The sequence below is a fragment of the Alosa pseudoharengus genome, unplaced genomic scaffold (genome assembly GCF_046254945.1).
Source record: "Alosa pseudoharengus isolate Yale_2024_CS ecotype anadromous, Long Island Sound unplaced genomic scaffold, YU_APseudo_1.1 YU_APseudo_1.1_scf_22, whole genome shotgun sequence".
NCBI classification, from domain to species: domain Eukaryota; kingdom Metazoa; phylum Chordata; class Actinopteri; order Clupeiformes; family Clupeidae; genus Alosa; species Alosa pseudoharengus.
This window is the reverse complement of record NW_027468680.1, coordinates 16,988,186-17,009,226: the sequence shown is the minus strand read 5'-3', so window position 1 is coordinate 17,009,226 and position 21,041 is coordinate 16,988,186. Positions and strand designations below refer to the sequence as shown.

Sequence of the window (21,041 nt, the reverse complement as noted above, 5' to 3'; positions counted from 1 at the left end):
ATCTATCTGTCTGTCTTTCTCACATGCACACACACACACACACACACACACACACACACACACACACACACACACACACACACACACACACACACCGCCTCCTTCTCCTCTCTGTCCACACAGCCCAGAACTCCCAGATGTTCAGCAGCTGTCAGAGCATTAACAGCGTGGCCAGTGAGGGGGAGGGCAGCCTGGGCGGCAGCCTGTCCAGCTCCCTGTCAGCGTGCAGCGGCCGCAGGCACTGCTACATCCCCTACAGGGACTCCGTCCTCACCTGGCTGCTCAAGGACAGCCTGGGGGGCAACTCCAAAACCATCATGATAGCCAGTGAGTGGACTTGCACTGGCCATTGATTGAGAGGTTCAGTCACTGAGGACCTTTTAAGCCTTTGTTTTACTTTGAGATTTATATTGTTGATAGTTGTTGTTCTTGGAGCTACATTGCTCATCCACTGGGTTCCTGTCACAATATTGCACTCCTCCAAATCAAATATTATCTGTTTTTCTTACACTAACCAATGTTGTTTTGAAGTCAAGTTAAATATTGCTGTTGTTACATAGCTAGATGGGATTGGAGTTGGAGGTGGCAGTGGAATGCTGTGATTGTAGTCATCACTCTTCTCTTCTCTTTTCTTCTCTCTCTCTCCTCTCCTCTCCTCTCCTCTTCTCTCCCTCTGCAGCGGTTTCCCCCTCCTGCAGCAGCTACAACGAGACCCTCAGCACCTTGCGCTATGCAGCCCATGCAAGGAACATCGTCAACAAACCCAGAGTCAATGAGGTGTGTGTGTTTGTGTGTGTGTGTTTTTGGGATGCTTGTGCCGCAGACAGTGAGTTTTAACACTTTCACCTCTGGTCCTGGAACTGCAGCTTGTGTTTTTCAGTGTCTGTCATCTTGTGATTCCCGTTGTAGGATGCCAATGTAAGGCTGATCAGGGAACTGCGGGAGGAGATAGACCGTCTGAAGAGCATGCTGCTCAACTTTGGAATGGTACCTTTCATTTATGGAACTTTCATTTATGAAACGACATGCTGTGTTTCCCTTTCTACTGTGTCTAGCTGTTTTGCACACAGAAGGTGGTCATAGCACAGGAATGTTGTTCAACCTTTATAGGGAGCAAACAAGCTATTTTTGTTTGATTTGTGATTTAACCTTTGACCTCTTTGTGCTCCACCTGCAGAGGAACCCCAGCCCCTCCCTGAGTGATGAGAGAGAGGGGAGCCTGTCTGACATTGTGCTTCAGAACGAGCTCAAGGTTGGACATTCTCATCAGTCACATCTGTCACACTCCACGATCACCACCTCTTTCACCCACTTTTACATCTCCTCAAATGACTACAACCTATGGCAATATATAACAAATAACTTCCACAACATACTTACAAATAGGGAAGTAGTGTGCCAGTTTTTGTGTTTTATTTTCTGACCTATTTGTCTTTCCTGGATTGGATGTGCATACTTTTTTTCTCAACAATCTGCAGTAAACATTCCCTCAGTGGCTCCATGACATCTAATAAACCTCTTTAAGTTTTCTTAACATGTCATTGAGCAACAATCTGTACATTTTATGATGAGGTAGTGGCTTTGTAGGAATCAGCAAAGGCAGTATAACATTTTATATAAGATATTGTTGTGACCTCGTCTCAGGTTGACCAGCTGACAAAGGACTGGTCGGAGAGCTGGACTCACAAGCGGGAGCTGCTGGAGCAGTACAGCGTAGACATCAACCGTGACCGCGTCGGCTTCCTGGTCCACTCCCTGGTGCCGCACCTCATCGCGCTGGACCGGGACGTCCTGAGTACCGGAGTCACTTTCTACCACCTGAGGGTACTTCACTTTGCTCTGTAGCAGAGACAGGAAGATATGCTTTTTATGAGGCCTACTGTGTGCGTCAGGATTATTACCAAAGACACAGACATATGTGTGAAAGGAATATTTGTTTAGCCACCATGTCTTATTAGGTGTTTTACATTCACATTTTGATTGTCGTCCTCTTAGGCTCTAATTATGATTTATATTTTATATTTTAGCTGTGGATATAATTGTATGCTGTAAATTGATTACACCATTAGTAGTTATCTAATGGTTTAACAGTGGTTCCCCATTAGTTAAGCACATCACTGATATATCCTTATTTTGGTTACTTCCTGGAAGTCCACAAATATGGAGTTCCTGGAGTTCCACAAATATGCCAACATTTCTGTTGTGGGCCAACTTCCTGATTTGCACTGTAGGACATGCACTGTAAGACTATTTGGATGTCCACATTAAACTGTTATCACTTTTTATGCTAATGTAACCTCATCATACTTATTTTAACACTAACTAACAGGACTTGCTTTATCTTCTCTTTTCTTCCCTTTCTCCTGAACTAGAATCTTCCCTTTCTGTTCTTCCTTCTGCTTTCTATACATTCTTTTAATGCCTGAACGCCTGAGATACAGTCACAGGTAACACTACTCACTGTTGTCCCCCCCCCCCCCCCCTTCCAGTATTTCTCTTCCTCACACTTTACTTTCTTCTCAGATTCTTTTCTGTTGTGTGCATAGCTGTCGGAGTTTAGGCTAAGAATTTTTGCCATGCCAGTTCCACTAATGGCCCAGAGGCACCTTATCGCTGAAGTCGGGTCCCCACGGGAACCCCTGGTTTGTGCTGATGACAGGGCTGGCCACGGGCCGAACCCTTACCACTCCAGCAGTGCCTGAAAGCCCCCCTCAGCCACCTGGGAACGTAGCGCCTGGAGCCGGACTTACATAAGCAAGCCTTTTATTCATGGAGATAGCTGGAGCTGTAAACAAGCCCAGTCTCCATGCCTCTTAGAGGGAAGGCAGGGTAGATGGAGACTGTGAAAATAAACCAAGGAAACATGATGAGATTGCTGCTCGTTATCAACACTGCAGACGTTTTTTTTTTTAGACATGTTTGCCTTTGAGGGGCACACCCTGCAGTGTGTTGAGTGTTTTGTAATTCTGCACTGATGAGTTTGTTATGGTCTGTCCACAGGAAGGGTTAACCAGAATTGGACCTCAAGGGAATGGTCAGGAGGAACCTCAAATAGGTAATCTCACCTTGTGAAGTTAAGAAGGGTCAGGTCAGCATGTTTTCCTGGAAATCAGAGGCTAACGGTTGTATCTGTTTCTGGTTTGCATCTCTACCTCTAGTCCTGCTTGGTGGCGCTAGCTGTGAGATTGAGAATCAGTGTGGGGTCGTAACCTTGAGGCCTCTACCAGGCCAGGTGTGCATAGTGAATGGGCGAGAGGTGACAGAGCCGTGCAGACTGGCACAAGGTAATATCACTCTTGCACACATTGCACTTCTGATCATGTCTAACTTGGTTTTATTTTTCAAAGACCAGATTGGATTCAAAATCTGTTGTTTGGTATCAAATTAGGCACTTACAAGTCTCTCTGTTTACCCAATCCACCCCCCACCCACCCACCCACACACACACACACACCTGAACACACACACACACACAGGTGCAGTGATAAGCCTGGGCCAGTATAAATTTCGGTTCAACCATCCAGCAGAGGCTGCTCTCCTGAGAGAGCGGAGACAGGTGAGTGCAATGTTAAAAGCTTTAAAAGGGTGTAATGGTAGTGTTGGTACAGAAGAAGCAATGAATAGCATGCATGCAACTCCCTCTTGTGGCCACATAAAACAAGGATAGCAGACTGTGCTTTGGAGGAGGGCATACTTTAGGTGAATTAGGGGAAAACATATTCTGGAGAGCTGTGTTGTAATATCATAACCAGAATGAAGTCATATTTTCCAGATGCTGGTAGTGCTTTGCACATTATTTCAAATTATAGTAGAATTGTTTTAGCTCTAGATGATGGCAGTGGTAGTGTCGATGTCAGTCATGATGATGATGATGATGATGATTTCGGACATGAGTTAAGCCGAGTCTTTCTCTCTCTCCACAGACCAGTGAGGGTGCCCTACACGACAGCCCATCTGCACTCTGCTCTCTCAGTGCTGATCCGAGGTAAACACATGACTTCATCACTGGCACCAGTCTGCTCTCCGAGGCTCACTGGTGGGGTGGTTTTTAAACTGAAGTAATCATGAGCATGAAAACCAAGCCTTTGCATAATGCCTGACCTTTCACTCCTACTTAATCGGCCATTAAAGTTAGCAGCTTTAAAAAAAAAAAAAAAAAGAGACCTCCATCAGTGCAAGGACTGTATCACAGATGAAGAGACATGATAAGATTGGAAGAAAGAGGCAACTGTATTGTATCCTAATTGAAATTAGGCATTATGTTTTAAAATGGACTAGTCTACTTTCTGATTGGAAAGCGTTGACTGTAATGCAACACTCGACTGATAGTTTGTCCCTTGGTGGTAGAACAGGGTTGTTTACTGAGCAGATTTGGCAGTTGCCTGGTTACCTCAGTGAGAGGAGTGCTGGCACACAGCACCCCTCAGTGCACTCGCTGACACACTTGTTGATCTCCACACAGACTTAGTACTGACAAGAGACCCAAATGGTTTCCCACAGCAGAAGAAAAAAAAATGCTGCCCCTATTGGACCGACATCCTGGCACAACGTTGATGTATTTGGCTTGAATATTTGCCCTGTTACTGTAGATGTGAGCCAGTGACCTCATATTTTCCATTAAATTTTTTCTCACTCCTTTTTTCCTTGGTTTGTTTCCATGTTTCTTGGTACTGAAGCAGGGGAACATTTTTGGTTTAGTTAGCAGAGAAGATTAGATTAATAGGTCAGCACACTAAAAAAGTATTTCTCTTTTTAGCTTAGGAATGTTTCTGGAATATTCTGGAATGTTGCCTTCATCATTGTGCTACATGTGTAACAGTCTGTGTATGTTTTAGCTTTTCATGTACTTCATTATCAAAACACAGGCATGTTGTTTATGCCCATGCTGTCTTGTGTTTCTGTTCTGTTGCTGGGTTGCTATGCACCCAAGTTACCTACGGTGTATATCTTCATATCTTTATAAGACCGCGCACAGATAGTGTGTGTGTTTATGCATCTCTGTTGGCTTGTGTGAAGCGTGGAGGGAGCTGGTTGCCCGGGTGACGCGCCTCCTCCCTGGCGGCGTGTGGAGGAGCAGCAGCGCTTTGTGGACCTCCTACGTGAGGAAATCCAGGTGGAGCAGAGGAAAGCAGAGCGGGACCTGGAGATGGAGCAGGCCCACCTCAGACAGCAGCAGTCGGAGAGTGAGTACTGTATGCGATACACTGACTAGAACATGGATTTTACTGATGGAGACTTTCAGTGAGTTGATTTTACTTAGAAATTAACTTCACAAGCAGGAAATACAAGAGATTTGGTCAGATATGTGGTAAATGCTCAGATAAACATTGAACATTGAACAAACATTGTTGATTTGAAGATTTAATGCAATTCTGAGTTCCCAATTAAGAAAGTACACTAAATTTCACTGTATTTTGGCAGTATGTTGTACAAGTGATTGTATTCTTGTTAAAATTTCACAGATTATTGCAACAGATCAGTAAGTGGTATCACATGTTAGCCATGCTCACTACGCATGCACCAAATTTTGTACCATGGCGATTGCTATGGAGACAGTAAACAGAACTTTCAGCTAAGCAACATGTCATGTTATGCCTTTTCTAACAATGTGATTGACTCTTAATAATACATGACATATTTATGACTTCCTTCCAGTTATAAATCTGCCATGGTTTGCATGTATCATGATTCCTCCATTCCGCCATCTATTTGCCTGTCAGTGATGCACCTCACCATTGTTTTAATCTTTTTAACAGTTCAGCAGTGGGTCCTGAAGCAGAAGCAGCGGCTAGCAGCCATAGAGCAGAAGGTCACAAAGGAGTTGGGGGTGCAGACCGACCTACTGACCCCTCCCATGATGGATTTGGGGTCTGAGGACCAAGACCAGGAGGGCAGTCGACCCCCATCTGTGGTTGGAGATTGCAAGCAGGTGGTGCAGGAGGAGCTGCTTCGACATCATGCGTTACGCCGAGCGGAAAACCGAATGAGACGCAAGCGGCTGCACTACCAGCTGCAGAGGATCGCGCGCAAGCGCCACCTGCTGGAGGCCAAGAGGGAGCTGCAGCGTCTGGTGAACAGCGTACCACCAGGTCAAGACGGCCCCTCATCTCCTGAATCAGACTCGGGTTCAAGGCGGCAGCCCCTACTTCTACGAAGGCATTCTTTTTCTGCTGATCTGTTGTCACGTCTCTATCCCCAACACACACCCATCTTCAGGTATGATCCATATTTCTGTTATCATTTCTGGAGGTGGTACTATATTATTGCACTGATGTATGTACATTGTTGTATGGTCTGACATTGCATTTTTTTTTATCAAATCTCTGCTTTCTTTTTCAGTCAATTCCTGAGGAGGAACAAATCATCAGAGTTCATGTCACTCTATCAGTGGTCCACTGGTCTAGGAAGACACTCCTCTGATGAATACTTTCGAGATCAGCCAATGAGAGGGCGCTCTCATACACTACCCTCAGGTTATGGGAGAGGGAGCAGAAGCAGGGCCAGTTCCTCTGAGAACCTGAAAGCGCCCCTGAGGGAGAGGAATACCCCTGAGCCCGGCGGTGGAAAGTCGTCTGGCTATAAAGCTGGGCCATCCAGACGCGGTTCCCTGCCTAGGAGTAGGTCAAATAGTCAAAGTAAATCCTCAGAGGACACGACTCCAGATACAAATTCTAAGGCCACAAAGAAACATGTGCCTATAATTGGCAAAGCAAGTCTACAAAAGAACTCTACAAAAGGAGTGAAACATGGCTCTCATGGAGGCAGTAAGGGTTTAGAGACGATTCGGAAGGTTTTCTCACGTTCGGTGGGCCCTGGGATCAAAACTGCACTTGCAAGGGTCTTCCGCAAGCCTCCCTTAGGCCTGCGAACAGGCAGGGGTGCCAAGCCACTCAAAGCCCCAGGGAAACTGACTGTGAAACCAGGCAAAGAAAAAGATACTTTAGACAATACAGAAAAACAAGGTCAAGGACTCATGAAGGCAACGGTGTCTTTAGACAACCTGGAGCAAACAACAGCAGCGACTCCACAAGAAGACACAACCCAGAGGCGCTGGCACAGTGCCGAGGCCCTGTCCCCTCGGACGATGAGGTGGGAGGGGAGACAGCAGGACCTAGCGCACTGGATCGAGAACCTCCAGGAAGAGGAAGGAAACCCTTCAGACTGTGACAGCCTCTTCTCGATGGACTCCCTGTCCTCCGCTTACGCTGCAGCCCTGGCAGACCAGCTCAGGCAGGAGGAGATGGAGAGGGAGCACAGTGAGACAGAGAGTGTAGGCAGCGGAATGTCTGAGGACTCGCTAGTCATGGACAGCAGTGTAAACCACACAACTGTAAGACCTGCTGTGAGACATCAGCAGGTACCACGCCATCTTTCGCTCTATAGTAATGCTTCTCAGGCAGTGGGAAAGGAAAGAATCACAGGGGACGGTCAACAACAAAGGAAAGAGGAAGAGGTGGTTATGGAAGCATCAGATGAAATGCCCGCAGAGGTTTACTGGAGCTTGTGTGGATCTCCAAAAGTCAAAGCACGAACTGTATCTGTAGGCACACCAGGGACTGACCATGAGAGACAGTCTATTACAGGCCTCGTTTGTGGAGATAAAGTTGTATCAAAGATGAGTGAAGAACCGTCCAGCTGTCACGTAACACAGCAGAGCACACCTCGTTCCCTCAGCAGCTCCAGTATCAGAGAGCCTGAGAGCATGCTGGCTTTGACCGACGCCTGGTCATCCATGGATGCTGCCGATAGCCCCAGGATCCCTAGGCCTTCCCCAGCCCAGAGAGCTCCCTGTCACCTGCTCAAGGAAAGCGACAGGAGCCTGAGCCCCAGCAGTCCAGATCTGTCTGACCACATCAGTGAGTCTGAGTGCCAGAGCTCATTTTCTGCTGAATCCACAGAAGGTGAGAACACAGTGCTACAAGCAGAGAGGTATTGGGAGTCTGATAGAAGTGCTGAAGAGCCAGCAAGTTGCTTTTTAAGAACTTCATCTGAAGTGGAGCTAAGCTCAGGAAACACCCTGACTCTGGCCAGTGAGGAGATGGTCACTGAAAGTGCTGAACTAAGAACTTTGACTGAAGTGGTGGTGCTAAGCTCAGGAAACACCCTGACACTAGCCAGTGAGGAAATGGTCAGTGCATCTGATGAACTGATGAACTCTCAAAATGATGAAGTAGAACTGAGACACATTCAGGCAGAGGAGGTTTTGGTAGAAGAGACACAGCTGATGGACCCACATGTACCTGGTGCTATTGATCAGATGATCTGGTCCAAAAAGACCCTGTCAATGGCAGTCCGTGTTCCAAACGGAGTAGACACAGTTGACAGGGAGTACATGTCTGCAACTAAACAGTCAAAATCAATGGATCTTACCTCAAATTCAGTGAATGCAGCTGTTGGTCATTTAGGGAAGTCAGTTACAGAATGTCCAGTAAGTACTGCACGCACAAACTCCCAAGGTAGTGCAAGAACAACATTAGGAAATGTGGCAGAAGACATTAAAAAACATGAGGCTAAAGAATCCGTCCATATAGTCAATAGTATGTCCCTTGATTCCTGTGATGTTAAACATCATGTTCATGATAAGCCTCAGGCAGGTCTGACTCTTAAAAGCACTTTAAAAGGAATACATGATCAGTGCCTACCAGTGAATTCCAGTCATTATCTCCAACCTACAGCATCTGGAAGTCTTATAGCTTTCGATCTAATCGAGCAGAGCTTGTTCGATGTACCCAAAGCACAAATTCATCTTACCAAAGTGGATGTTATCGGATCTTCATGTGGGGGTAGTGGGGAAAGCACTGAGAGCATCATTGCTCATGCTGTGGAAGGCTACATTGAAACAACATGTAAAGAAATCCCTGCATACATCAAAGATTTTCCTGTGAGCATCAAAGCACAGCAAGCAAAAGATGTGCTTGATAACTTCAGGCATGTTACCCATTGCACTGCAGCTGAAACCGTCCAGAATCAAGAGTCAGAGCCTCACGATATCACATGTAGGAAGTCAAGAAAAAGGATCAAAGATGGCCAAGATGCATGTACTAGCACTTTAAAATTCCCCAAAAGATGTCATTCTTCCCCAGAAAAACCCATACATGTGACTCCAGATAAGACTGACAAAGGCTTGAAAGAGAGTAACAACAATGAACTTAATCAATCTTTCACTTCTAAAGAAGAATGTTTTGTGGAGAAGAAGCCATGCCATGAAGAAAAGTATGTTTTCAAACTGAATACTGCAGAAAAGAATATTGAGAATGAGTTTAAGACTACAGCTCACGCTAATCCAAGGAGTTTCGGCACAAATTATTCTTGCATTATTAATAAAAAAATATCAGAAGTAGTGCAAGAACATCTAGAAATGTCAGCTGATAGTGACCAACAGCATATATTCTCTGTTACTAACAGTGGTTCTTCAAAGAGTCTAAAAGAAATCGGCGTAGAGTGTACACAACAGCAGCACAGCTCAGACACTGTTCAGGATTACTGTCTTTCATCCTCTCAAACAGTATCCCTCTCGCCACAGTGTCTGAAGTTAAATCAAAACGACACGGTCACAAAAGATGTACCAAGTTGCAGTCACCAGCAAGACTTTGGATCACTCCAAGTTGTCAAAGACCAAACAGGTTGTGGGAGTAAAGAGGTCAACGCACACATGGACACAAAGAGTCCAAGGAGCAGTGCTGGACGCACAAGTGAGGAAAGTTTAGACAAAGGCTTGTCTGTATTACTACAACAGGATATCCCAAAGGAATTGCAAATGGATAGCAGTAAGTCGAAACGAGACATAATGCTTGCCACATTAAAAGAAGCTGGGAAAGCAGTTCAGTCAGATGTATGTAACCTCAGTGCCAAGCTGGGAAAGGGGACTCTTAGTGCTGACTGCTCAATGCAACACACAGATTCACTGAAAGTAGCAACCACAGAGAAAGACAAGGCCTCTGTCATGACTGGGCAACTTGGAGTTTCTGAAAGCATCCCACCTCCCGCTGTTGAAGGTGCAGTCGGAGAATATGCCACATTCACAAAGCAACACACAGAATCATTCAAAGTAGCAAACACAGTGAAATACAAGGCCTCTGTCATGACTGGACAATGTGGAGTATCTGAAAGCATTCCATCCCCCACTGCTGATAGTGCAGTGAGAGAATCAGCCACATTATCAATACAACACACAAAACCACTGAAAGAAGCAAACATTGAAAAACATGGTGGCTCTGTCATGACTGGACAATGTGGAGTATCTGAAAGCATCCCACGTCCCGCTGTTCAAGGGCCAGTCAGAGAATCAGCCACATTCACAAAGCAACACACAGAATCATTCAAAGTAGCAAACACAGTGAAAGACAACGCCTCTGTCATGACTGGACAGCTTGGAGTATCTGAAAGCATCCCATCCCCCACTGCTGATGGTGAAGTTGGAGAATCAACCACATTCGTAAAGCAGCATACAGAATCACTCAAGGTAATTAACACAGTAAAAGACAAGGCCTTTGTCATGACTGGACAATCTAGAGTATCTGAAAGCATCCCACCTCCCGCTGTTGAAGGTGAAGTTGGAGAATCAACCACATTCGCAACGCAGCATACAGAATCACTCAAGGTAACTAACACAGTGAAAGACAAGGCCTCGGTCATGACTGGACAATGTGGAGTAACTGAAAGCATCCCACCCCCCACTGCTGAAGGTGCCGTCGGAGAATCAACCACATTCTCAATACAACACACAAAATCACTGAAAGAAGCAAACATTGAGAAAAATTATGGCTCTGTCATGACTGGACAATCTGGAGTATCTGAAAGCAAACCATCCCCCACTGCTGAAGGTGAAGTTGGAGAATCAACCACATTCGCAAAGCAGCATACAGAATCACTAAAGGTAACTAACACAGTGAAAGACAACGCCTCTGTCATGACTGGACAATGTGGAGTATCTGAAAGCATCCCACCTCCCGCTGTTGAAGGTGCAGTCGGAGAATCAGCCACCTTCACAAAGCAACACACAGAATCACTCAAAGTAGCCAACACGGGAAAAGACAGGGCCTCTGTTATGACTGGACAGGTTGGAGTAACTGAAAGCACCACATCCCCCACTCTTGAGGCTGCTGTTGGAGAATCAGCTACATCATTTGTAAAACGAGAGCTTGCAAAGAATGGTGTAAATGGTTATGACATCCCTCCAGAAGACAAGATTTGCAACATATTGCCAGTGCTTTGTCCTAGAGAGGGAGAAAATGTCCACTTTGAGCAAACCCATGTGCAAATACAAAATTTAAGTAAATGTGTTGCATCTGAAATGTATCCAGTTGACTTAAATGGACAGAGCACACCGAGTTCTCACTTGAACAATCTACTAAAACAGACTGAAAATATTTGGATACCGGAGCCTCCCACTGAACAATCAACACTAATATTTGCTCAGCATATGCCAAATAGCCAAGATAATCAATCAAGGCATTCACACAGTACTTCTTACTTGACAGAACACACAACTCAAAACCTAAACAAAAATGGGAAAACATTCAGTTCACAGATGACAGTCAAGGCCCCACAACATAGAATTACTGATAAACATCCATGTAATGAATCATCCATACGAAACTCAAACACCCTAAAATATCAAGAGATCTTGAAAGGTCATGCTAGCATCCAGCAATGCCCTTTTGACAAAACTATAGCCAGTAATTCTAGTAACCACTTACTGGATACTGAGGGAAATACAGTAGGTGAAGATGGTTTAATTCAGAGGGGGGAGCACAATGGCAGTGCTTTGTCCATAACATGCCAAAAACCCCCAGAATTCAATGCTGTACTTAAAGTCCAGGCAGATCAACAGCGAGAACATTTTCAGCATGCTGAATTAAATGTGTCACATCTCTCCCAAACAAATACCAAACAATTTAACAGTCAAGGACCTAAGTACATTAACAAAATTGAGTTGGAGATTTCATGTAATGGAAAGCATTCACCTGATGTATCAGAGGAAATGTTACAGAGTGCACAGTTATCCAGCCAAGAGAAACCTAGCTTTCCATTGTGTAAAAAGACTGTGCAACAATCATCAGGAGTGACATCAAATCTGAAAGTTACATCTGTTGATGTATGTGGGCTTAGGAAGGCTCAATGGCAATTATCAAAAGGGACAGAAGACAGTGATTCAAGGGATGATTCAAACTTAAGTGGAGACACAAGTAGGTTAGCTCTCACTAAACCCAGAGACTGCAGAGACAACCGAATAGCTGGAAATCAGAAAATGAAGACAAAGAAGTTCAGAAGGGCTCAGGTCATGGCTCCTCCCAGTTCATCAAGTGAGTCAGTACCTGACTCTTCTTCAACTGAAAGTATTCCAGTGAAGATGCGTCAGTTTAGATCTTCTGCCAGGACCAGACCTGAACCTCAGGTTGGTAAACAAGAAGAATCAAGACACGTCCGATTAGACCCACAGTTTAGTGAAGACCAAAAGTCAAAACCACGCTCCAGTCAAAGTCAAACGTCACTGGAGAGGAAAGTGAATGAGAGCAGTGTTTTACAGTCTCCTAACAGTAGAGTCTCACTTTCAAATGCAAAATTGTCCTCTGCTACTGTGCCTATTCAACAACATGATGATAAACAGAACTTTGTCCTTACTCAAAAGGAACATAGACCTACGGAAACATTGAATTTGAGTGAGAAAAAGGCTAATTTCAATGTTGTTTCACCCGTAAATGGAAACCAATGTAAAATCACAGATGATACCCATTTGAAACACATTATAAATGTGTCTAAACAGTTGAGCGATACCCAATTGGATAATGATATGTTGAAGAAAGAGGACGCCACCATGCAATTTGCGTCTATCGACATCAATCCATTCATTCACCCGTGGCAAGACACCGAGCCCAATAAAGCAACCTACAAAAACCAAGTGTTTGGAAGTGCAGCTGAGATCTGCAGCAAATACCCACTTCTGAATTGTCCTGACAAGCAGATGACTAGATGTTGCAGTGTGGACAATGGCCTCAATGTTCAGAACTCCCCATTTAACTCCCATCTTAGCACTTATGCAAACAGTAGGGGACTGTCCAGTACTCTCAGCAGCATGGAAGATTTGAAAGAGCAGGTCGGCACTCAGTCTCATGTTATGGCTTGTCGCCAATCATCTTTAGGTGAAAATGGACAGAACCTGACTACGGCATCTTGCAGCTCCTCTTACAGTGGTGCCTCTGGGGATTTGGGGAACAGTTCAGGTCTGGTGGATGAAATTATGTTGGTTTATCCTTCTCAACAAGAGTCCCAGGGCTTGGGAAATCAAAGCATTAGTATGTGTGACCACAGCACTCAGACAATCACTCATGGTGTAGACGTGAAGAGAAGAAGGTGCCATCACCGGAGCAGCACTCAGGTTGAGACAACTTTGCAGGGAAAGGTACCTGCCACTTGGGCCAGTCTTCAGAATATGTCGGCTCATCTGTCCGAGCTGATACACAACACATCCGATCTTCTGGGGAACATTCAGGGCATGAGGAGTGGATCCGTCCAAAGGCAGGAGCACATCCGGAAGACCAGGCATCCCAATCAAACCAGCATGAAAGATGGCTCAACCCAAACAACACTGGATATTGGGATACAAACTGAGGAGATGGACACACAAGTGGACCACACTAAGAGCACACACAAAGCTCCAGTTACAGACACAAATTCTAAAGCCCATGAGGTAAATGTTATTGTCAAAGTCATAGGCCCCAATTCTCTCAGTGTATCTGAGGGGGATGATATCACTTTTTCTTTGTACGACAGAGGGAGTGGTAGATTCTCTGAAAATATCAAGAGCATGCCTGACTTACGAGAAAATAGATCCCGTTCTTCAGGACAGTTGCATCCTAAAGGCACCCCTTTGAAAATTCCCTCTCTAGAGACGGTGTTGCCAAGTGACAGCCACATTACCCCCGATGTCTCTCCAGTTTTCCCCAACGACCTGAACTTTGACAAAGTCTCCCCTTCAGGTTTTGGATTATCAACAGTTAGAAGGTGCTCTTCACAGATAGATGTTCCAGAAAGTCAAACACCATGCAGACGTACAAGGAATTATTCTTGCAAGCAAGTAAGCTTCACTGACCGTGCCTCCTCCCCTATTCTCACTGTTGAGGCTGGTGTAGGAGGCCGGGATAGAAGAACCTCGACACCATATCATGACTTGGCCGAAAGGCATGAAAGGCACAACCATACTGAAAAACAGATTTACACCAGCAAAATGACCTCTCCTAGGACTGAGCAATTTCAGACTACCTCTACTAAAAGCAGCCCAGGAGAACTACATGATCAGGATCTTAGGAAGACATATAGTTCTTCAGATATTTCAATTGGAACTATCTCTACTGGACATATTAGTGACCTCAGTAAATCTACTTCAGATGTTTCTAATGGATCCTCGACCAACTCTCAAATCAAGAACCCGAATTCCAGAACATTTTCTCACAGAAATACCAGTGAAAAAGGAACTGGCCAGGCTCCTCCCTGTCCACAAAATCTAAAATGGGTGCCTTCTCCTTCTCAGTCTACCTCCTCATACCAACAGCCTCTCCATGACAGACAACAGAGACAGCTATTCTCATCATTTGACAATCAGAGAGGACTCGACCACCAACTCACAGAAACCCCCCACAGAGTGCCAGACAATCTGAGAACATTCTGGAATGGACCATTTGAGCTGGCAGACACCAGTCAGCAGCACACACTTCAATATCAGGACGATGACCTCATGTCAGTCGCTCCGAGTGATTGCAACACTGATGTTTTGGTCAGTATAAACCCCCTCACTGAAAATCTTGCCCCGGATAAGCAGCAACTTATCCCTGATGACTTACCACTCCACAACAAGTTCAGCAACTGGTCTGGCCTTAGTCAACAGCGACCCCCAAGGCTTACTGGCAGCCCCCTGAGGCTTGATGACAAAGGCACCCCAGTGCAGAATCCTCAAAGAAACCGTGTTCTGTCAGAGAGTTTGAGCTCCAGTTTTAACCCTGACCCTGGGGCACACAAGGGTGACCGGATGAGGGAGATTGAGCGGCTGCGGAAGGAGAGAGAGAAGGTGATGGCTAGTGTCCATTTGGAGATGAACCCCCACCAGCTCACCGTGGAAATGGCTGAGGCCAAGTTGCATTATGGGTTGGGCGAGACAGATGCCCTGCTGAAGGTGCTAAAATCCGGCCCCAGGGAACAGTCGCCACCTCTCACCAAGCAGCACCTGTATGACAAGTAAGCTTTATTGGTCATTTACAATTGACCATTATTAGACTGATACATTTTACCATTATTAGACTATTTTAACAATGACATTACTAAATAGGCAATCATAGTTTCTCTATAATTCTTAAAATTCTTTTTTGGGTCATTGTTCTAGGTGCTGAGTACTTCTAATGATCTAACCCCCACTCCATTATTCTTCCTCAAAGGCATAGAAAGAGTATTGAGGGGCTTAAGCAGGATCGAGAAGCACGTCTGCAGACGTGTCGTCGTGCTCGCAGTCTCAGTCCCAGTAAACACGGCAGTGTTTCCAGTCGTGACCCAGACTCCTCCCCCAAGATCAGTGACACACCGACGCGCAGACGGGGGTTCCTTCAGCAGCTCCGCCAGGAAGTGGTGAAGACTAGCAGGTGAGTAGTATCAATGCTAACTGTCAGTCTTTTGGTATCGTTAAGGTATTTTAGTAATTTGGGGTATTATACAAGGTTGTATGAAGTTTTTCTATTGTGTTGTAACACTTACTCTAATTTTGACTGCTAAATATTGGGAATATTTGAGTGCTTACAATATTCTAATATTGACTGCTAAATATTTGGAATATTTTTAGTGCTCGGAAATAAAATGTATCAGAAAAGCTGGGTTTGTCCCTGATTACCTCTGTATTAAATCAGTCAGAACTGCCATCAGTCCATGCTGTCTTGTGTGGGTATCTTCGTCTCCATGATGGTGAATGTTAATGTTTCTCTGCAGAGTCCCAGAACCTCAGAGGAGGGAGGGCCAGTGTCCCTCTGAGATTGAGATCCTGCTGCGGGACTACAGCCGTGCACGTGAGGAGGCGAGGACAGAGATCGCGCGTGCACGGGACCGTCTACGTGAGCGCACAGAGCAGGAGAAGAGACGGCTGCAGCAACAGACTCTGTCTCAGGTGGTCCAGGTTAGAACACTTTCATACTGGACTTTACTTACCCACAGAGTCAATTGGCTATATAAACAGTATATTAAATAGTGCTCTGAGCAGATTGTGAAAAAATGCATAATTGCATAGACCATTCACAGTGTTTATACCGTATATATTGTGTTATGTCCCCTCCCAACTATAACAGGATGACTTGCGAACTCGTAACCGTGTGAGCAACAGCACACTCTGCACTGGCTCCAGCCTAAGCCTGGCCTCCAGCCCCACCTCAGGGTACAACAGCAGCAACCCTGTCATCATCCGAGACATGCCGGTAAGGTAGCACAGCTCTCTATCTTTGAGCTCCTGGACTCTGTCTGAGGCCCTGGACTGTCTGAGTTGAGTGTGGTTCTTTATCCTGGTCAGGTCACCGCCGGTGTACTTGAGATGGGGTCCAAGGTTGTTGCCAGGCCTCCTATTGGTGGATCCCAGAGTATGAGGTCCCAGCGTACATGGACATCTGCCCAGGGTAAGCGACAAGCCATGACATGACTCAGAATGATTGTGGAAAGAAAAGTAATTAAATGAAATATCAGCATGACATCAGGACATTGGTATTAAATTTATGAGACTGCTGGGAAGATAATGTCTCCATGTGGAAAATCCAATAATAAATCCAGTTTTTTTTTTACTCTCTCCATTGTTTTTCTCACTCTCACTCTCTGTCCCTTCTTCCTAGATATCCGACTGGAGTTGCAGGGCTCAGGAAGTGACCCTCGTCCGTCCAACTCCCCGTCCTCTCCTCCATCCCTCCGTCCACGCGCCCTCTCGTTTGGCTCCCCCTCCTCTCTGGCCACGGCCTACCAGGACATCGCCTCTCATGCCCTCACTCACGCTCTGGCTGAAGTAAGCAAAAACAATCAGTGTTGCCTAGCTGCAGCTGCAGCCAATAGAAAACTTGGTGGTTTATAGTGGAAAAAGTCCCTTGTTAAATTCCTTATTGATTGGAGTAGGAGGGAGTAAAACTGGGCTTAAAAATCTGATTTTGAATGTGAGTTTTAGGTGTCTCTCCTAAGAGGAAGATGGGTTAAAGAATTACCTGCATTAAGCACTTCAATATCATTAACTTTAAATCAATGTATTGTGCAATCCGTTGCACTAATCTTTCTCTCCTCAATGCTGTTGCTGCAGGTCCGTTTAGCCAGTGCTGGAGAGTTACGCAACCTGCTGGCAGGGAAGAGTGCTGCTGGATGGAGGTTTGTGCCCATCGCTATCACTCTGTCAGAGAAAGCAACACAAATATCAATCTCCCTCATATACACTGATAATGAGATTTGGGGATACAAATGTGATCTGTGAAATATTAATGTTATAATATGAAAGTAAACACCAGTCCTGCTTATGTTAACATGAAATTGGTAAGTGTGTTGCTCCTGCAGAGCAGTTGAGCAGTGAACCTTTGCAGGGACTGTGGATAATGCCAATACACTGACTCATCACTGACCCATCACTGTGTGTGTGTGCAGGCACCAGGGTTCCGAGCGCGGGGTGCAGGTGTTCCACAAGCCGGGCCCCAGGGCCACTGTGCACGGCTTTCTGGGGGCCATGGAGCTGCAGAAGCCTGTGGAGAGCCTGTGGAGCGTGATCCGAGACCACTCCAAAGCCCACCTCTACAACTCCTCCGTCAGCTCCAGCTGGACCCGAGCACTGGACGAACACACTCAGCTGGGTGGGTAACTTTTAGCCGTGTTCCAGTCCTCCAACACACTGGCTCTAGTTTCTACTGCAGCGTATGTAGCTGGATGGAACACTGATTTTACAATACCAGTTAAAAGTGTGCCATTGTTCGATGCCCCACATTTCAACAATATTTGTGTCTTGACTGTTAACTCACTTTTCTTTACTGTCAAAAGATTTTTGTACATTAACAGTATAAAACTGTTATTGAAAAGTTTGATCATTTCAGGTCATCAGTTTAGGCTACTGATGCTGTGTTTTAAGTGCCCACATGCTGTGTTTTAAGTGCCCACTGGCCCACTGACATTCACAACTATATGTACTGTGCTTGTTTGGAACAGTATACATGCTGAGCCACCCCTCCTCCTTCAACCTGAAACAACCACGAGATTTCTGCTGCATCAGCACAGAGGCAAAGCAGGTCAGTAGACGTCATGCTCATTCCTACACCTCCACTCTCAGTCAATCCCTTATTCGTACAATACAGACGTCATGCTCGTTCATACACCTCCACTCTCAGTCAATCCCTTATTCGTACAATCATGCTTTTGACTTTACCTACCCCTCCACAATCAATCCCCCTCTCTGTCAGTTACGTCCCACCTCAGGGTTCAGGATCCCATTCAAAATCTCAGTTGTTATTGGCACTACATGAATTAATAGAATTGAGTTGAAAATGGCTGTCTTCTTCTCTTCATGTCATCTTTGCTCTTTGTCGCCGCAGGACGAGCGCTGGGTGATGGCCATGCAGTCCGTGTATGAGGAGTCTCTGCCGCGGCCCAGCGTAGATGCCGTCCGAGCCGAGGTGCTGCCCAGTGCCTGGATCCTGCAGCCCAGCCGCAAGCAAGGCCAAGAGCAAGTCACTGTGATATACATGCTGCAGGTACGCTTGGAGCTCTTCTGCTTTCACTACCTAGCATACATTTGCACAAATATAATATGCCTCTACCTACATTGTTAGATTTTGCTTCCAATACAGTTGCAGTTAATTCCATCTACAATTTTTTTTAAACTCTTTTTTGTCCCACTTTCTTTCTCTTTCTCCCTCTCTCTCTCTCTTTTTTTTCTTTCTTTCTTTCTCTTTCTTTCTTTCTTTCTTTCTTTCTTTCTTTCTTTCTCTCTCTTTCTGGCTCTGTCCCAACAGGTGGACTTGGGTCCTCCCGCCATTCCTCACAGACTATTAGGTGCTATTGCTCGAAAACAGGCCTCTGTCATTGCTGAGCTTGATGCCTTTTTTTCCCTGTGAAAGGGTGGCCTGGTCATGCAGCCTCATGCAGCATTATGCACAAAAGCTGCAGAAGAGTCGCTACGCCTATAGATACAGCAAACGCTTCTGGCTAAGTATGGAGCTGTAAGGAGCAGCAACAGCTTCTTGTTAAGCATGCACATCCACTATAGCTACAAGATATGAGTTCAGCTGCATGGTACAGTATACACCAGTTTGCTATAAATATTTGATGTATTTTTGTGTGTCTACATCTGTAGTTTGCAGCTGTACATATGAGCACTTCTATGTGCAGAAGGGCTTGTAATGTCCTCACTGAAATTTGCACCGCTTTGTTTTTTTGTTCTTTTTGACTATGTAATTATTATGTGTTTCCGTGACTTGATTCTATATCCGCACTGATGGAATGTACACATTGTGAATGATCTGTCTTCCTGGTTTCTAATGAAGTGTTTTTATACTGGAGTTATATCTAAATTGTTTTCAGTCACTTGGTGCCAAAGAGTAGTGTAGTTTCATGTTGTTTACAATAATTGTCTTAATAATTGCCTTAATGTTCTCCATATGTTATGACTCCAAAGTGCTCCTTATCACTCAGCATAATCCATGGTTATTCATTGCACATGATCAGAGGATCTGAGAATTTAAAAGCCTGGTACTTCCTAAACATAGTATAGCTGTTAAAAAATTAAAATTAGTGTTATTTGGTGATTATTCAGTTATTGGTAATATCTAACTTATATTGTAAATTTAATTCACAGCTAGGGACTGAACAAATGCTCTTATATATAAAGGCTTGTGAAATATCAAGTGATGTAGTTTGAACAGGCAAACTTGTATATAGTCACATGCAGTGTAAAATGTTTATTTTAGCCTGCATGAACAACTATTTTGTAATTTACCCACTCAATCTCCTACATCTAGTAGAAACAAACCACTTCTTACTGTACAAAAACCACTCTCAAGGATCAAATACTTAAATTTGTGCACTAAAATATATGATTATATTTGTAAAGATCTATTTTTTAAACCGAGACCTGATAAGCTTATTTTATGTCTTTTTTTTTAAATCATATTTATGAATGCCGTCAGTATTTTATGTTGGTTTTGTGGCTAGTCTGCGAGTCAGTGGAATAGAAGCTCCAGCTGTGTGCAATTAAAGGCCACCAGCTAGCTCTTACTTTTGCGTACGATTCCATTTGACAAGAAAAGTTAAATTAGATGTCGACGTACCCCTGATAGCAGTTTTTTGTCAATTCTTATCAGAGTCTTAATTAAATGGTTATAAAGATCTGGAAGCTTTTTTGTTGTTGGAGCACTGTCTTGGTTCCCCCGGTGAACCCAAAAAGAAGGACCTAGAGGTCTCCATTTCCTCTGGGGCAGGAAAATATGCAGAGGAATTGTTCTCCTTTAATTTAGAATAGACGTTACAAGATCATTGTACAACCGTTAAATGAATCTGTACATATCTAAAAATGTAGCATTTGACAGAAATGTGCACCATTTTAAATATATGTAATTTATCATCTGTATTTGTGGTATTTCCTCTGTATCTAAATATTTTTATACATCTACAGAATGTTTAATTTATGTGCACAAGTGCATTATTTTCTTAAATACACAGACTTTTCTCACATAAATTGTGCCTTTTTTTCCTCGTTTCTTCAGTCTCCTTTCTTCATTAGCTGTTGTGGGTTGGAACCTCAACTTTTAGTCTTTTGAAATTATCCAACAAATGTGATTTGTCTCAGTGATGGATAGACAGCATATTTACTTCAACCCTTCCACACTGACAGTAGCACATCACTGTGTGATACTAGAATTGGGTCTATAGGGGGCGTTCGGACGCAGAAGCCATAGCCTAATGTTAGGAAGCAACTCATTGTTCCCACAGGTGCAGGGAACTTTGGATACTTTTATTTGCTGTGGTTCTCACGTGTGATATTAGCAGCCTTTAGCAGGGAT

The 21,041-nt window shown here is 44.6% G+C and overlaps 1 protein-coding gene across 1 annotated transcript in view; it reads left to right on the top strand.

Annotated features, from left to right (window-relative positions):
- The window catches only part of stard9 (StAR-related lipid transfer (START) domain containing 9), a 44,332-nt gene extending 23,355 nt beyond the window's left edge, over nucleotides 1-20,977 (top strand). The window contains exons 11-32 of the mRNA XM_076300795.1: nucleotides 124-327; nucleotides 680-777; nucleotides 910-987; nucleotides 1,178-1,252; nucleotides 1,645-1,824; nucleotides 3,001-3,055; nucleotides 3,159-3,284; nucleotides 3,477-3,556; nucleotides 3,924-3,985; nucleotides 5,017-5,183; nucleotides 5,757-6,216; nucleotides 6,340-15,231; nucleotides 15,429-15,629; nucleotides 15,970-16,153; nucleotides 16,323-16,448; nucleotides 16,541-16,643; nucleotides 16,854-17,020; nucleotides 17,306-17,370; nucleotides 17,641-17,843; nucleotides 18,193-18,272; nucleotides 18,576-18,734; nucleotides 18,996-20,977. Coding sequence (XP_076156910.1) covers nucleotides 124-327; nucleotides 680-777; nucleotides 910-987; nucleotides 1,178-1,252; nucleotides 1,645-1,824; nucleotides 3,001-3,055; nucleotides 3,159-3,284; nucleotides 3,477-3,556; nucleotides 3,924-3,985; nucleotides 5,017-5,183; nucleotides 5,757-6,216; nucleotides 6,340-15,231; nucleotides 15,429-15,629; nucleotides 15,970-16,153; nucleotides 16,323-16,448; nucleotides 16,541-16,643; nucleotides 16,854-17,020; nucleotides 17,306-17,370; nucleotides 17,641-17,843; nucleotides 18,193-18,272; nucleotides 18,576-18,734; nucleotides 18,996-19,097 — 11,867 coding nt within the window. The 3' untranslated portion in view covers nucleotides 19,098-20,977. The remainder of the gene's footprint in view (nucleotides 1-123; nucleotides 328-679; nucleotides 778-909; nucleotides 988-1,177; nucleotides 1,253-1,644; nucleotides 1,825-3,000; nucleotides 3,056-3,158; nucleotides 3,285-3,476; nucleotides 3,557-3,923; nucleotides 3,986-5,016; nucleotides 5,184-5,756; nucleotides 6,217-6,339; nucleotides 15,232-15,428; nucleotides 15,630-15,969; nucleotides 16,154-16,322; nucleotides 16,449-16,540; nucleotides 16,644-16,853; nucleotides 17,021-17,305; nucleotides 17,371-17,640; nucleotides 17,844-18,192; nucleotides 18,273-18,575; nucleotides 18,735-18,995) is intronic.
- The last annotated feature ends 64 nt before the right edge of the window (nucleotides 20,978-21,041 follow it).